This window comes from Mustela putorius, unplaced genomic scaffold (genome assembly GCF_011764305.1).
Source record: "Mustela putorius furo isolate JIRA1106 unplaced genomic scaffold, ASM1176430v1.1 tig00003913_pilon_pilon_pilon, whole genome shotgun sequence".
Lineage (NCBI taxonomy): Eukaryota > Metazoa > Chordata > Mammalia > Carnivora > Mustelidae > Mustela > Mustela putorius.
The window spans coordinates 12,057,539-12,074,903 of NW_025422060.1; the positions used below are offsets into that span (position 1 = coordinate 12,057,539).

Sequence of the window (17,365 nt, forward strand, 5' to 3'; positions counted from 1 at the left end):
CCCATGTGGCAGCTTAACCTCTCCTTGCCTCTCAGGCACTCAGAGGGTGTCTTTGTGTTCACAACAATGCCACTTGCACCCTGAAGAGGCACCGTCTGATTGATAGACTGAAAGAAATCAACTTCACATGTTTGAACGTGGTCCACGAATGGGGCTATTCTTTCATTTGTAAAATCCTTTCTTAGGTAAATAAATAAAAATAAAATCCTTTCTTGATGCACAGAATGGCATGTCTAGGAGAAGGAGCAAGACCTTTTTTGAATAAACGGGCCAGTGTCCTCAAAATATTCCTCTTCTCTCAGTGGTTATAAGTTATTTATTCTATTCCTTCAAAAGTGGAATTGGAATCCAAAATGAAGCCCAACAATATGTGATTTGCTATAATAAGTAACTTTTATCTTAAAATGGCAACTTAAATACCAAAATCATTTCACTCCATATTTGGTAAGTGTCTCCTACCAGCACAGCATGTCACAGGCAACCTCTCTGCTGATTGATCAGAAAGGCTCATATCATTTACCAAGTGCTTTTCACTACCTACTTTTCAAAAAACACATTATTGTTGTTAATATTTATTCTAGACCACTCTGAACGTGTCAGGTTTCTACTATTGCTTATATCCAGAGACCATATTCAAAAAGTCTTACAGTTCAATTAGGAACAGACCAGTGATTTTACAAACCAACCATTAAGCTCCAAAATCATTGTTATGCAATAGAGCAGACAGTAAGGTGGATTGGGGTTAGGGATATGGTATACAGCGGGGGGGGGGGGGGTGTTCATTATCATGGGGATTTTTGCTGGAAGAAAGAATGTTAGTATTTCTCTGGAAGACTCTAAATGTGTATAATTCAAAAAAAAAAGACACAATTCCTGTTCTCTGAAAATAAGCATGCCACAAGTTAATGTACCAGTAGCATAGGCATATCTTTCTCATAATGATAGGCAGGGCTCTAGAACCATTCTCAAGAGAATTTTAATGCCATTTATAACCCAAACTATGACTAAACAGAGGAAATTTGGAAACATGTTCTCTAACAGTTGCTTGGACACACATGCTGTTAGCTGTCCATTCTATTAGTAACCATGCTTCCTTCCTGCAGACTCATTCACACTGAAACAATACACCATTAAATAAAAAAAAAAGGATTTACATAAAAGACAGCTGGAGCCGGTTGCCAGGGGAACTGACAATGTTCCAGACACATTCCACATTAGAGGGATAAACTTCCGGGTAGCCAGGGCTGTTGAAGATGCCTTCAGCCATGTGGAAGGTTCCACCACAAGCTGGAAGAAAAGAGAGACAAAGTGAGTGCCAGAGCAAAGATCAAATGCAAGATACCGTAAGATGAAGGAGAAAGAACACAATTGGAGCTGTTAGCAGCATCAAGGGTATCCTATTTCCTTTTCCAATTAAGGGAAAAAAAAAAAAAAAAGCCCTGTCATATATCATCAGGAAAAGATTCTGAAGATTGAAAACTGTAAGCCACAGGATCAGAAGGAACCTCTATAGTTTCTCTTCTAAAAGCCTTTTCTCGCCGTGAACTATAACTCCATGTAATAAAATGCATATTTTAATCCCACAACCATTCAGTATTTCTCCCCAGGATCATTTTCAGTGCTGGCCTCAAGCAGAAGGCAGTATTCCAGCTTTTCCCTCTCAAGTGAACGTTGAAATGCACACACAAATCTTCTAGATGTCCTGTGCTTTTAACTGCTAATAACTAGGAAGCCAGCAGTGGGCCAGGGGCACACCCCTGGCTGGCAGAGCCAGCACTGGGGGGTTCCTCTTTCCCCTCCTGCCTACATGCCACCATCACTATCCATCCTGCCATCCGTGACAACACCGAGACTTGCCTGAGCCCAGCTAAGGGAGGTGGGAGGCCAGGGAGGTAGGAGAGTCTCAACTGTCCACTCATAAGAGATGTCAATGGACACTGTTGGTCAGGGGCTGCCTACACAGACACATCATCAAAGAGACCACCCTTCGTTCCATGATCATCTGAGCCAATGCTCCCTCCTTCCAGAGCTCAACTACTAGCAGCACGAGTCACCAACGGCCAAGGTGTGGACATACCCCAAGCCTCCGTCAGTGGATGAAGGGAAAAGGAAGATGAGGTACAGAGTTTACTACTGTTAGAATTCACAATGAGGAGGTGAATCTAAATTGGAAGACACTAAAGTTAGTCACGGAGTTGATTTCAGGAGACGAGCTCCCAATTCTGAAGGTGTAACAGTCCCAAACGACAAACCAAGGATGTCTACCATGTTTCCCTTAACCTGGTGGCGCCATCTGCTACCTGCTCTCACCTGATGAGGACGCAGCGAACGTAGCATGGAAACCTTCGGCGTTCAGTGTAGAGTCAGAGACAAACCTCAGTGTCAGAGCGCGGCTGAAGGAGGTGATGGGATGGGGCATGGACGTGCCACAGTAGCGGCCTAAATGAGAGCACGACAAGAACGGACATGACATGGCACAGGCTGTTATTTCTTATACCCACGAGAGAACAAAGCAAGAAGAAATCACTATTCCGAGAATTTAAATCAGGGTGGGTGTTTAAGACAATGCCTGAGAATTACACTATAAATACAAGCATAGGAGAGATGATTTATAAACATGATAAAGAGCATTTGAGGGAGATAAGAAAAATGTAGATACCAGGCTCCGAAGGCAACTATTGCTCAAGTCTCCAGCACAGTAGGTCCCGCACAAAGAAATGTACTACCGCTTAAAGCAGAGTATTATAGTGCCCCCCCAAAAGTGTGGATGCTGGAGCTAGAATACAGGGGTTCAACTCCTAGCTCAGCCATTTGCTGGCTGCAGGACCTGGAACAAGTCACCTAAGTTCTCTGTGCCTCAGTTTCCCCCACTGAGAAAAGAGACTATCAATAATAACGAAACCTCTACCATAAAGGTCTGAGGGTTAATGGGGTTACTATTTATAAAGTTCTTGGACTAGCACCCAGCACAGGTTAAGTGCCTAAGGAAGTGTTTGTTAAATAATAAACCCTCATCCTTGGTCAAGTGCTCACAGATAAGTATGTCAAGCCATACAACCAGAAGTGCATGGACCAGAAAGTATTCAAGTGCCCATTATTGTCTCAGGCACCGTTCTGGGCTTTGGGAATAAAGCAAAGAGTAAAACAAAAGTCCCTCCTCTGGTGGAGCTTGTGCAGGATAAGAAACTTGTATGAGGAAGTTCAAATATGAATCACTCATAAGGAAGTCTAAATAACCTGAGAGCGTTTTACTTAAAGGTATTTCAGAAACTAGATAGCGGCGATCTTTAATCTTACAGGCAGGCCCCACGATCAGAATTCCAGTGCATGGACTTGCTGCTTTATTTTTTGTTTTGTTTATTTATTGCTCCATCCATCCATTCATTCATTCACACATGAATTCATTCACTGAGTCCTCTATTGCTTCTACTGAGGACAAAACCAGAAGAAACACTCAATCTGAATATAAAAACTGGTCATATAGTAAAAGAAATTTCTCACAGAAGGTTACTGAATGCCAGAATGGAGGGCGTTTCACTGCTATCTGAAGCAGCTGCAACTTTTAAATTAAAAGACAAATACATAAACCATTCATGTCCTTGAAGATGGACAAGCTGTGTTTCCCGAACCCCACATTAAATCCTGCTTTCCTACCCTCTGATTATTTTTACTTGGCTTATACGGCCCTGGGTATCTACTGGACACGCTCTAACCTTGAACGACAGCCTACGCACATGTCAGTCTACAAATGAAACCCAGCCAGGGCCACAGATGCCAAGGAGCGAGCACCGCATACCTCGGAGGGGTGCGTCATCGTGATCGCCGTCCAAAATTTCTATAAAGTCTTGTGAACACGTTGTGCTGCTTTCAAGTTGAAAGTGGTCAAAGGAGAGCGTAATGTGGTTGACTGTAGGAAAAGGAGAGGAGACTAGTAAACAAAACCTCCAGGAAGAGAGATTTTACCTCAAATCATTCACGGTGCGGGTTCTCCGGCAGGGAAGCATCGTTGCCTTTGGTTCCTCTGAAGAGTCAAGTTTTTTGAAAATGCCTGTAGAGTCTGAAATGCTGATAGTGGTAAATAAAAGGGCCCTTGGGGATGTTGCTTCCACGGAGACCACGGGGAGTGTCTTGGTGGAATAGGTGGTCTTAACACCTTTCTAAAATCAGACATTGCTAGGTTCTTCCAGGAAGCGTTTTTTCCTCAGTAGATTCGTTTGCTGACTTGTAAATGAGGCCCTCCGAACGCCCAGGCATGCAGGGCCTGGATCTCTTCATTTCACGTGAAGGCCAAAGCCAGGGGCCCTAGAGGTTTGGAGTCATTTATAAAGAAAGCTTTGAATTCCTTGCAGAGTGGTAAGTGCCTGGGTGCGGTTTTTCTTTTGCTATTCTTCCAGGATCCCTAATCTTCCGAATAGGATCTTTCCCTATTAATGTCTTTGAACCAGTGAGATCTTTCATCTCAATGCTTTACAACTCATTAGAAATTATCCTTACATGCAAAGGTGGGGGACTTCTTTATTGAAGGCTTTCTGGCAACTTTCTTAGGCTAAGGATTACTTCACCAACCCCCAGATCATATGCATGTCAATAAAGACATTCTTTTGTTAACTCTTAACATCCCCAGAAGGACTGGTAGAGAATATTTCTGTCAAATTCTTCATTTTTTAGATGAGCTAATGGGGTCTCATTAGCTTAAGTGATTTGCTTATTGTCACAAAGATCACTGTAATTAGAGAGCAAAGGAATGCCTTTCCTACATGATGTCTGAAATCATAAATATTTCCTGAACAACTCAAGGAAAGGCAGCCCTCCTCTGAAACAGGATTCATGAGACCCCAGGGTCACCCTCTGGGCAAGTCCTTTGGGGTCCCCTCATTTTCCCTGTCTTGAAAGTGTGGACAGTAACACTTTCTACCAGGTTATTACCGGGCCAAAAAATAAGATTCTATAACTTTTTAGAAGAAAATAATGTAAGCACTTATGAAATGTTTCTTCCAGGCCCGTACTAGAATTTTTTTTTTTATGCCTGCATACACCAGAGACCAGGTTTTACAATGAGCTTCCACTTTGACGGAAGTTCAGTATGTTCATGGCGATGCGTTCCCAAACTCTGAGTTATCAATTTTTCAGTCTGTGGTTCTTAGTATTCATTTGGCCATTTTACAACTGACTCGAGTGTCTACTACACTGAAGTCACAGAGGTCAAAAACAATTTATCCATTATTTCTGCTTACCCCCAATTTCTCATGCCTGTCCATACAGCAAGGGCATAGGGGATGTTTCCTCCCCCACTTTGTTAGGACTCGAACCCCAACTTTGTTTTAATTAAGAATAGACAGTAAAAATTACTTTGCGATCCGATTAGGAAATGCTTGTTCTCACGCACATCAGGAATGGGAACTTCCGTAAAAAGAAGAGGAAAGCCACCAATTGTTACCATGGAGGAGATAAGAACATTAGTCAGAGACGGACTTTCCCACAGACACCATCCATCCCGGATCCCTTTTCTTTTTTATTTTTGTTACTTACACGGAGGCTGAGCTTGAATTATCCAGCTGCAGTTCTGATTGTTTGGATACTTGGCGGGGAACAATGGAGAGGATATGGTATCAGAGGAGCTGGTGAGGATGTAGCTTCCACAGGCTGAGAAATGCACAAACACACACGTCAGGTACTTTTGATTTCTACAGACTGTACAAAACAATGATTTGATGAGGAAACACACAAATGGTTTTCTCCCATTTCTGAAATGCACACCAAGGACGTACTCTGCACATAGACCACGTGAAAGTAGAAATGCACTGTACGTTTATAACAATATTCTTCAATTGCAGGAAGTGGGGAGTGGCAGAGAACAAGATTAAATGGCTATGAATTGCTTGAATCATTCCAACAAAACTCTATTATTGGTTCACTTACTTTGCCCACTCATAAATTACATGGATAGGGACAACCTCTTGATGAGCAACTTTTTTTTTTTTTTTTTTTTTTTTTTTAGGAAAATAAATAGTCAATTGAACAAGTCTGGATAAGGATGCCTATGTGTTATCTGAGAAGCACAAAGCTTTGCAGCAGTGCAGAAAGGAAGGTCTTTGGCCAGTTGAAGAGAATAAGGGGTGTCTCACGGATGACCCGGTAGGAGAGAGGAATTAGGGCTGGGGAAAACTAGTCCAGAGAGCCAGTGACCTGAGCTAAGCCACAGAAGAGTCAGGCCTGCGACTACACAGACTTGGCTGAGGGGTGGCGCTCTTGAGGGCTGTTAGAAGTGATGTTGGAAAAAAGACTGGGGCAGGTTCCAGGGCCCTAAGGTTACATCTAAAGGAACTGGGCCTTTTCCCTAGGCAGTGCGGAGGCAGGACAGATCAATGGAGCGCTCGAGGGCATAATCACAGGGGGGCTTTTGTGAGCTGACTTCGGAGGAAGATGGGGAAAGGGTGGGTGAGTTGGAGGAAGATTTATAATCATCCAGGGGGGGCCTACTGGGGACATTGTTTACTATGAAGCAAACCATAAGTAATTAATTAAATGAAAAAAGGAAATGTGTTCCGAAACTATTCTTTGCTTCAGGGAGTGATTAATTTATGCATTCTGTCTTGCTCCAAAGTCTACAATGAATCTCTGGGACACCTCGATCCAGAAACCATCCCTAGGCAGGACTCTTTGCTATAGGATACAAGCAAGCCCCAAACAGACTAAGTGACAAAATGAACCAACTTATCTGAAATGCCAGGGGCCAGCTGAGTAAAACTCAAGAGGCACACTGAGGCAGACTAACAATCCCTCCCACTCTGGGTTCATCTCTGACACTGGGATGAAGGGTCCGTCTCCAAGAACAGCCAGATGAAAGGCAATGGGTGAAAAGCTGGATGGGTGAAAAGGACAAGCTGAGAGGCAGTGATTTAAGATTGAAACCAATGGAAAACAACACTGGTTCCTCAGGTGGACGAGGGCAGGGTTCAGACTGAGGGCACCTCAACCTCAAGGGATAGAATCTGACTCTACACTACAAGCAAGTCTTGATCTTTATGATGGAGTATCTCCTCCGAGCATAAAATGTTGGATAAATGCGGCATAGTTTATCTGCTCCTGAATGAATCTGGACACTTGTTTTACAGCGGCTCTAGTATTATAAAAAATACTTTGAAGTATTATTCTGAAAGCTTGCTTGAGAGATACACAGACACAAAGGAAGTTAGCATCATCTGTTAGGCAAGAGTAAATATAAAGGATGAACAGTTGGAATAATTGCAAATAATAGTTCTTTTGTTCTGTCTAAATTGTAGCTTGTCAAGTAGAAATGGGACCACCCAGAAGGACACCCCAGACCAGATGGCCGGGACCGCAAGGAGACACACAGATACACAAGGCACTTGCCTTGCCTGAAGTGGGCTCGGAAGCCCCTGCTCTGTCTGGAAGGGCCAGACTGAAATCGCAGAAAGAGGCTGTTTCCTGAAGAGGTGATGGGGTTAGCCAGCTGCTGTCTTCCGCACACACGGGCAAGGCGGGTAGTCATGGCGCTTATACCATCATAGGCCTACAAAGACAGACAACAGGGAAAAGAGTGATTCAGAACTGCAGATTTATATCTCTGAGACCCATATTCCATGGGCTATCTGTACATGGGTGAGCTAGGGGGAAACAACACACACACTGGATCTTCATGCATTGTCTCCTCACGGACCAGGAGAGTACGTGAGTCATGGGTCAGGTCCAGGGAACCTATATGGATTCCAGTGGAAGTTCCTGAGCTGGAGTCACCACTGCATCCCTGCATATTTTCATTTATTTGTTTATTTACTTGAGATTTTATTTATTTATGTTTTGAGAGAGAGAGAGCGTATGTGCCTGTGAATGAGCGGGGGCGGGGTGGGTAGAGGGAGAGAATCTTCAAGCAGGCTCCCCACGGAGCACAGAGCCCCGCTTAGGGGCTCCATCTCAGGACTCTGAGATCACCAAAGTTGGGTGCTTAACTGACTGAGCCACCCAGGGGCCCCCATCCCTTGCTATTTTTATAAATGCCCTCACTTTCCCAGCCCTCCTTCATCCCCTGGCCCCACTGACTCCCATCGAGGGCTGTGCCCACCACATGGAATATTTGATGCAAGAATGAATATAGGAACACACAGATGAGAAATACGGGGGAGGAACCATTTGTTTTCAGTAACCCAACATTTGCTGGAACGTTTTGCTTTCCAGAGAGTGGTGGTCAAGAGGGAAGAGGAATGACAGAATTCTTTCAAATGATACAGTGATGCAAGCCTAACTTAGAAAATTATCTAAATAATAATTTAAAAAAGTATTCAGCTCTATGTCTGCCTGGTGCTACCTTGGGACTTAGCTGACCCTTCACAGGTGTTCATGGAACAGAGTTGACATTACAGGTACCCAAATCCCTGTACTGGTTTGTGAAATTGAAGCTTGCTGATGTCCTCAGAGCTTGGTTTGTGTGCTGGGACGTTTCTGACACTCTTATGCGTAAATACGGGGAGTGAATTCCTTTTCTTTGGATGATAACAATAATGTCAACCATTCATTCGTTAATGGCTATTTGCCAGAAACTGGTTCAGCCCTTCATAGACACGATCCTATTTTCTCCTCCCCAAATCCCTTCCATTTTTAAGATGAAGACAACTGCTACATAAAGAGCAAATTGTGTGGCCGACCTCCACAGTTCTTAAGAGGGAGCAGGTTCATGTTGAACCAGACAGCTAGATCCTAAAGTCCAGAATTGAAACTTTCATATTGTCTACTGCAAGGTATCAGTTAAGCGGGTAGATGGATCAGCTGGTAACCACCAGAGTGGAATTAAAATATGAAGTTAGGACGTGGTTGTTTCACTTGAGATAAATTGTCATCTATATTTCATAAGAAAGTCTTGGGAATAAACAGAAATTTCATTCAGGGATTTGATACGAGGATGTTTCACATAAATTACTTTAAAATATCTAGTGATGATTATAATCAGTGTTCTCTTTAGCACATATGTATGATCGAAAGGCAATGCTCAGGGTAGTTCATGTAAGCACATGAACTGAACATCAGTAAGATGTTTCACTGTCTACTGAGGGTTTAAAACTGTTACAATAATGAATTCTAAATAAATATGGTTTTGAAACATTACTTTTCTCCTTTTTCTTCATCTCTGTTTTATTGAACGTTCACAGTTTAAACCAATAAATAAAACTTTAAAACTGATTTTTATTCAAATTTAAAAATTGATTCAAAACTCAGGGACACGTGGGTAGCTCAGTTGGTTAAGTGTCTGACTCTTGATCTCAGCTCAGGTCTTGACCTCAGGACAACCTGAATAAATCGATTTGTGTCTCTCGTGGTGATTTGTTTGTTGAGTACAGCATGTCTTATACTTGAGTGGAACACTGGGGTTCTCTGAGGTTTATAGACTCCGCCACCAAAAAAGCACCACTAACAGAAACGACACACACCCTGAGGATTTTTACACGTCCATATGCTCACAAAAGCAAGGCTCTTCTAGCCTTCTTTACTCCCCAAATTCAGAGGCCTAGTGAGCAAGTACTTATTGTTCCTTCCTTTTCTAAATGGCAATCCATCTACGGCCATACAACCCTGAACGCGCCCAATTTCCTCTGATCTTGGAAGCTAAGCAGGGTCAGGCCTGGTTAGTACTTGGATGGGAGATCATAAATGGCTGAAATCCTCTTAAAGCCAAACGGTCAGAGAGAAATGTAAGGCTAAAAGGTTCAGAGGGTCATATGAATGAGACACTTCCTTCGGGATTCTTCAAACAGGTCCATCTTCCAGGGGGTCTCCATGTTTCCCCAGCTCCCCCCACCCCCCAACCCCAGCTCTGGAATCAAAGGGCTTTGGCTGTACTCCATTTGCCTGGGGCATTACTTTTCAGGAAACAAATGTGAGGCAGAAGGTTTCCAAATGTCCCTCAGTCAAAATTATATACCAGCGATACCCTACATTTGATTAGCATCAATATATGCATCATCACAAACATCCTAACCTCATTCTCAACACCATGTGATTTTTTTTTTTTAATGAAGAAAGTGAGACATAACAAGTGTGCTAGCTATTAAAGTGTTGTCTCATCCAATATACATTAGTCACTCATCCAAGATCATACAGATAGTGAGGAATAAAGTCGGGAACTTGTTTCTTCTCTACCCAAATTCTGTGCTATATTGTGTCACTTCTCTTTAAAATGCTTGTGCTAGTTATTCAGTTAGAGATACCAAATTGCCACTTAATGAATGTACAAGACCTCAGATTTTCAAAGAAAGAATTGAGTTTTTAGACAGTTTAGAATAGCAATTCTTTTATTTGAGACTGTTCCTAACACTTGTAATATCAAATAAATTTAAGTTTTAATTAACAAAATTATAAGAAAAAAAACTACAAGGGAGAAAATATGAGAAACCTTGCTCCCATTTATTTAAAATTCTGAAGTCATGAAAATTATCAATATGCAATTATTTCCATTTAGTTCCCAAGGCAGAACTAGAAAATTACATTACTACTGGCTACATATATAACACAGTCGCATAATTTATGGATATGTAATTCTTACTGAAGTCTACTGCTAAAAGATTTCTAGGCCTAAAAATTGGGTTTCTAATCTGTTGCTCCAAAGGTAAAAGTCAGAGAAATATATAAAAACAAAACCCTCCAAAACTGTACATTTCTATTAACTCTTTTCTACATGACAATAGTAAAATTTTGAAGCTGAATCCGCAAAAGAAAAAGTGATCGCCACCCCCAAAAGTTATAATCGCAGAGGCTCTAAAAACAAAGGCATATCTGGTTAAGTGGTAATTCCTATGAGAAGTTAATCAGTGTCTTTGCAAAGTATCCAGAGTTTTGTCAAAATTCCAGATACCAACACACACATTCAAAACACCTAAACTTGGGGCACCCGAGTGGCACAGTCAGTTAAGTGACTAACTGTTGATTTTGGCTCAGTCTTGATCTCGGGGTCATTGTAAGAAATGTGTTGGGCTCTGTGCTCAGTGGGGAGTCTGCTTGAATACTCTCTCCCTCTGCTGTGGCCCCCTTCCTCTCTTGAAAATAATGAATAAATAAATCTTAAAAAAAAAAAAAAAAACAACCCTAAACATATTTATCACATGAAAATAGGAGGCTTGTTAAAAGAGTAGAACCTGGGGCGCCTGGGTGGCTCAGTGGGTTAAGCCGCTGCCTTCGGCTCAGGTCATGATCTCAGGGTCCTGGGATCGAGTCCCACATCGGGCTCTCTGCTTAGCAGGGAGCCTGCTTCCTCCTCTCTCTCTCTCTCTGCCTGCCTCTCTGCCTACTTGTGAACTCTCTCTGTCAAATAAATAAAATCTTTAAAAAAAAAAAAAAAGAGTAGAACCTGGCCCCTAACAGAAAACAAATGTTTAATGTATGGATGAGTAAATGAATTGCATATAGAACAGTATATGAGCCTCTAAGAACAGAGGACTAAGAATGAGGGAAAGCCCAGAGTTAAGAAATCACTCTCGGCTCTCTCATGGGTCGGAATGTATACATGCATAGCAGGCATGACAGTGGATAAAAGAGGCTATTCACAGTGGGAAAGAGGTCAATTGGGGTTGCTTTCTGGGCAGGCTTTTTACATTCTGGGCCCAAATGGCAGTGGAGGAGGGTCTAATCATAGGGCATGGGCCACACCACACGCCCCCGGTGCCCTTCTCGCCAGCTGGGCCAGCTTTTTGCCAGCACAGCGAGGGAACCCAGAAGATGGAAGGTGGACAGAGGACATCAGATCTGTCCCCAAAGCCCAGAGTATACAGGACCCATGACATGATGCCGCTATAGGGAAATCTCCATACTCTAAGCTCCACCCAGAAGATAGAACCAAGCCGAAGATTTATGAATTTTAATAGTTGACACTTTACTATCTTAAGGAGATTTGGGGAATATCAACCCTTTTTCAAAGATAACGTATACCAACTCCAGCTTAGGTGACACTGGGGTGGGGAGCCATTCAGGTGTGAGACTAGCATTCTTTTAAGGTGCCATGTAGAGAGGTCCGGGGTCAGAGTCCGAAGCACTGGCAGTCTGAGAAAATAAAGGGAACTTTTGCCTTCCCGGATACACTGATGATAGAAATACGTGTGACCGACATGACTCATATTGTCCATCAGAATTAAGTGAGTACAAAGATACAAAGTACTGACAATGCTTCCTGGCTCCTAGGAAGTACTCGAGAGACATCAGTCTCTCTTATGAAAGTGAGGCAAGGAGAAAGCTAGATTGTTGTTTAAGAAATGAATAAAACGGGGCGCCTGGGTGGCTCAGTGGGTTAAAGCCTCTGCCTTCGGCTCAGGTCATGATCTCAAGGTCCTGGGATCGAGCCCCTCATCTGGCTCTCTGCTCAGCGGGGAGCCTGCTTTCTCCTGCCTCTCTGCCTACTTGTGATCTCTGTCTGTCAAATTAAAAAAAAAAAAAAAATCTTAAAAAAAAAAAAAGAAAAGAAATGAATAAAACTAGGAAGCTATGGGAGCACAAACAAAAAGAGGTCCGAGTGTGAGGGTTTGTCCAGCACTAATGGATGAGGTTGGAGCCCGGGCAGGACTCATAACCCAAGGATATTACCCAGTGGGGACTGCAGGGGTGGGAGGTGGGGAGTTAAGAAATCACTCTCCTCTCTCTCGTGGATCGGAATGTACAACGCAGAGCAGGCATGAGAGTGAGTATATTCTGATCCGGCTGCAAGTGATTCATGTCCTTGTGTAATTGCCTCCCGTTCCCCGAATGTGGGCTAATGACTTGCTTCTAATAAGCCAGTAAGGGTCAAAGAGATGGGATGTCACTTCCACGATTAGGTTATGAGAGGTAACTCCATCTTGTCAGCTCTCTCGCTTGCTGGCCCTCTCTAGAGTAAGCTGCTGTGCCATGAGACGCCCAGCAGAGAGGCCTGCCCTGCGAGGAGCTGAGGGAGGCCTCCAGCCCACTGTCTGCCCTGAACCAAATCCACTGAGTCCTGCCGACAAGCTTGTGAGTGAGCTAGGAGAGAGCCAGGTGAGCAGCACTGGCGTTCCTAACTCACAGAAAAGTATCAGTGCAGTTGTTTTAAGGCATTCGGTCTTGGAGAAATTTTGTTATGCAGCGAATAGTTAACTAATGCAGGAGGTGTGAAATGAAGGCGTGAGGAAGGAATGGACAATGGAATCTTCAGGATAAGGATGTCTAATGTCATATTAGAACTTCTCTGCGAGGCTGTTCTTTGCAGTAATCACCTGCCAGTCTTGAAATATTTAGTCAAAGTCTGCTACACAAAAGAACCTCAGGTTCTGGTATCTTATAGAAATAAAGGGAAAAAATCATAAATTCCAACATTCTCTTAATATGAGAGAGAAAGAAAGGAAAGGGCTATAGGGAGCCAGAGATGGCCGTCAGGGTGACCGCCTCCCTTCTCTCCTTACTTCTCTGTGCAGAAATTCCAGAAAATGTTATGGAGAATAATGGGTTTCCTAAATCTCTGAGTCTCCTTTTCCACACCTGGACTGATCTACTACTGAAAACTCTACGAAAGGAGCAAAAAGTACTCATGAACTTAAGTGACTTGGAGGTCACTGGAGGTCTCATGAGTGGTCAGGGCGTGATGACGGGCAGACACTAACTGAGTGGGCTGGGCTGTGTGTGCAAAGGGGAGAAATGAAGACAGCGTGACACCTTCACTTCCCTTTAAAGAGCTGGTTCTCCCCGGAATGGAGGGAGGAGTCACTGGCACATGAGAAACACTCATGGGATTCAGTTGCCCTTAGGGGGAATCCTACCCGCTTCTTTCTTTGTTTCTGTCTTAGTTCTTTGGAAAGTAAGACTATCACAAATTGTTCAAGAATTTATAATGCACCAGTTGAGTTGGGAGTAACAAAGCATCCAGCCAAGTTCGGGAAAGGCAGTGCTTTTAAATCTAGGTTCCTCCCCAAGGTCCCCAGGTCATGATCTCAGGGTCATGGGGTAGAGCTTTGCATGAGGCTCTGTGCTCAGCGCAGAGTCTGCTTGGGACTCCCTCTGCCCCTCCCCTGCTAAAATAAATAAATAAATCTTTCTAAAAAAATGGGTGTTGATATCCATGGTTAGCTCAGACCACACTGTTCCTGTCCTTTCAGTTGCATAACCTTTGCTGAACTAGGCATAGATTCTGGCCCCTGTGACATTTTCCACCGAAACAAGTAAGGCCCAGAGGACAGCACGCTGCTCTTAGATTCAGAACATGTGGGTGGCAGAGAGACCTTACGGCCAGAACGCAGGGAAGCATTCTGTTCTTAGAGTCTGGACACCTAGACTTGAGACCTGGGTCAGCCTCTGGTATTTGTTTTCTTGCCAAGCCACGTTAGAAGCTTCTGGTTATCATTTCATTTCTTCAAAATGGGAGTAGAGAACCCCTTCCTGCCTCACCATTGTAAAGCTCAAATAGGACAATGTACGGAAAGTTTACTGGAAATTATATGGTATGAATGCGAAGATGAGTTTCTCCAATTCATTACAGGAATTCTCATGCATATGTTTTTAGTAGAATTTGGCAATGTAGGTAAATAAAATCTAGCACTTTGACTTCAACGTGTTTCCCCTAGGGAAACTCTTGCATTACTGCATTCAGAAATTTGTAGAAGAATGTCTGTAGCTGTAAGAGTCGCAACAGCCAAATATCGGAAGCAATTTGAATGTATCCTAATGGCAGAATGGGTATGTGATTCATGGTATACTCATGAAACAGAATATTGCATGGCGGCAAAAGAATGCATTAGGTCTGCATTACAGCATAGACAAAGTATTAAAAAACGGAAAAAGTATAAAAAATGGAAAAAGTATAAAAATAGCCATAGGAATAATAAACCCAAATTCTCATTTGTGGTATCCTTCAAGATAAGAATAGGGAATAGTATCAGTGTGAGCTACACATGGGGTTACACTGTCTCCTGAGTACTTCATTTCTTTTGGGAAAAAAAAAGAACTTGAAGTAGATATGGCAAAATATTACAACTTGGCAAGTCTGGACAGTGAAATGATTTTGTTCATTGTATACTCACATGCATTATATAGTTTATACTTTTCGATATACTTAACATATTTCAAAACAGAGTGTTCGGTAAAGAGAATTAATGTCAAGGAAATAAATAGGATATGTAGAATAAGATTCACATACAAATGTGTTCTTCATAGCATTATTATAATAAAAAAAGAAGTAATCAAAGTCATCAATAATAAGCTAGTGGTTAGATAAGTTCTAGTATGTCCATATAATTGATTATCTGCCCAAAGAAATTACTTTTAAGGAGAAACATATTAAATAATGATAAGTGAAAAAAGTAGGATTCAAAATGATGTGTGGTCGTACCTTAACTATCTATGTCTACATGTGTGTAAGTACACATGTGTGTGTTTGGATTGGTATGTTTGTGTAGGAAATAAGCCAAATGTGTAACAGTCTGTCCTTAATATAGCAATATTATAGGTGGCATTAATTTCTTTTTTCTTCCTTTCTGTATTTCAGAAATTTAATGTGAGGAGCACGTAGAACTTTTAAATACCGTATATATTTAAAATATTTAAGGGTGTACCGGTCAGACATGTAAATAAACGATTCCATACAAGGACAAGAAGAAAGTGTGCTATTCCTCGGACAGTACCGCAGTAGCTAAGCCAGATGGCTACTAATGCCACTTAATCTGGCCTTTTGCTGCCTCACAGGAATGTAGTTAAACAGATACGGGTTCTGCTTTAAGAGCTCCAACACATTTGTTAGTTAGCTAATATCTCCGAATGTACCGCAGACCTCTCTCCAGGCTCTAGGCTTATCCATCCCACGGCATTCCAGACATCGCTGCTTGGATGGCGCCACAAACCTCGAGTGTCAGTGTCTCAGACTAAAGTCATCCTCCCTCCCCTAATGCCTCCTTCTCCCTCATTTTTTGCCCCAGACTTCTGCCATAGCCCCCAAATCCAGGGGGTCTTTATGTTCTGTCAATTCTCTCTCCAAGGTCTCTCCTACTCCCTCCCTCCACTCCCTCCACGGGGCCTCCTCTGGGTGTGGCACCTCATCAGCTCTCACCACAGCAGCCTGAAGTTTTCCCTGCCTAAATGGGTGTCTCCTCTAACTCGCGTTCCTAACAAACCACGACTGCAGTGCACTCTTTATAAAATGTAACATGGGATACAAGAAAGCCGAGGTTCCCCATCCTGTAAAATAACGCAATCACTGACGCTTTGCTTAGAGAGGAAGAGCAAGTGTCTGATCGCCATGCAGCACCCAGCACTGAGCCCGAAGACCCCTGCCCTGCCCGCCAATCTGATCCACGCTCCGGCTGAAGGACTGACTCATGATCACCTCCCAGAAATCGTCAGCACTCACAGCCCGAAGCATATGACTGAGGGGGGAAAACGAACATTAGCTTCCTCGTAATGTTTGCATTTTCCTTTCCAGAAACTGGAATCTATTCCCTCAGATCATGCTGGAGAGTAAGCGAGTAGGAAAACATTTCGACTGCCTCTCCTATTTTCTGGCTTTACAAAGTTGCATTTCGCTCAGGGAGGAAATAAACCAATTGAATGTGTGGGTTAAAATTTATGACAAGCTAGAGTAAAAGGAAACCATTTTAATTCAAAAGCAAAACACACAGCATGTTTTATAATCCCCCAAAGTTTGGGCTGAGCAACAGAGTTGAGCTTTTCGGGCAAACAGATCGTGAATGTATACGCACATATATGTGTGTAAGACTATGCTCTTGTTCTCATTTTCTGCTCTACTACTTTTTTCCTTGTCAACTCATTTGTGCATCTTCTGGAAGGTGTTAAAATAGCACATTTATGAGGTGATACAATTCAGTGAGATGATGGAGTGGAGAATGTGTGAAAAAAATTATAATAGGTATTTTAAGATTTTTAAGAATATTAAAGTAAGATAAAATAAGTCTGTTCATAACTAATGAGGATGGTTAGAAATGAACTTTAGGGGGTGCCTGGGTGGCTGAGTGGGTTAGGGCCTCTGCCTTTAGCTTGGGTCATGGTCCCAGGGTCCTGGGATCGAGCCCCGCATCGGGCTCTCTGCTCAGCAAGGAGCCTGCTTCCTCCCCTCTCTCTCTCTGCGTGCCTCTCCACCTAGTTGGATCTCTGCCTGTCAAATAAATAAATAAAACCTTAAAAAAAAAAAAGAAAGAAAGAAATGAACTTTGGATTACGGATCTGGTTCTGTGTACCTACGGTTCACAGTTTTTAAAAAGATAAGACCTTCAACATAGTATTAGTAGACAGTAATAGAAGCAGTAGAAGTAGTCACAGAAAAATGTGGAGTAGCAATGAACATTTATCTGTACCAGACACTGTGTTAAATACTTTACATTTAAAAAACATTCAATTCTTCTTCCAATTCCAC

The 17,365-nt window shown here is 42.6% G+C and overlaps 1 protein-coding gene across 1 annotated transcript in view; it reads right to left on the reverse strand.

The window, feature by feature from the left end:
- The window catches only part of CUBN (cubilin), a 261,490-nt gene that overhangs the window by 106,890 nt on the left and 137,235 nt on the right, over nt 1–17,365 (reverse strand). The window contains exons 32-36 of the mRNA XM_004757571.3: nt 7,375–7,534; nt 5,530–5,643; nt 3,797–3,907; nt 2,311–2,439; nt 1,155–1,287 (exon numbers count right to left, since the gene is read on the reverse strand). Coding sequence (XP_004757628.1) covers nt 1,155–1,287; nt 2,311–2,439; nt 3,797–3,907; nt 5,530–5,643; nt 7,375–7,534 — 647 coding nt within the window. The remainder of the gene's footprint in view (nt 1–1,154; nt 1,288–2,310; nt 2,440–3,796; nt 3,908–5,529; nt 5,644–7,374; nt 7,535–17,365) is intronic.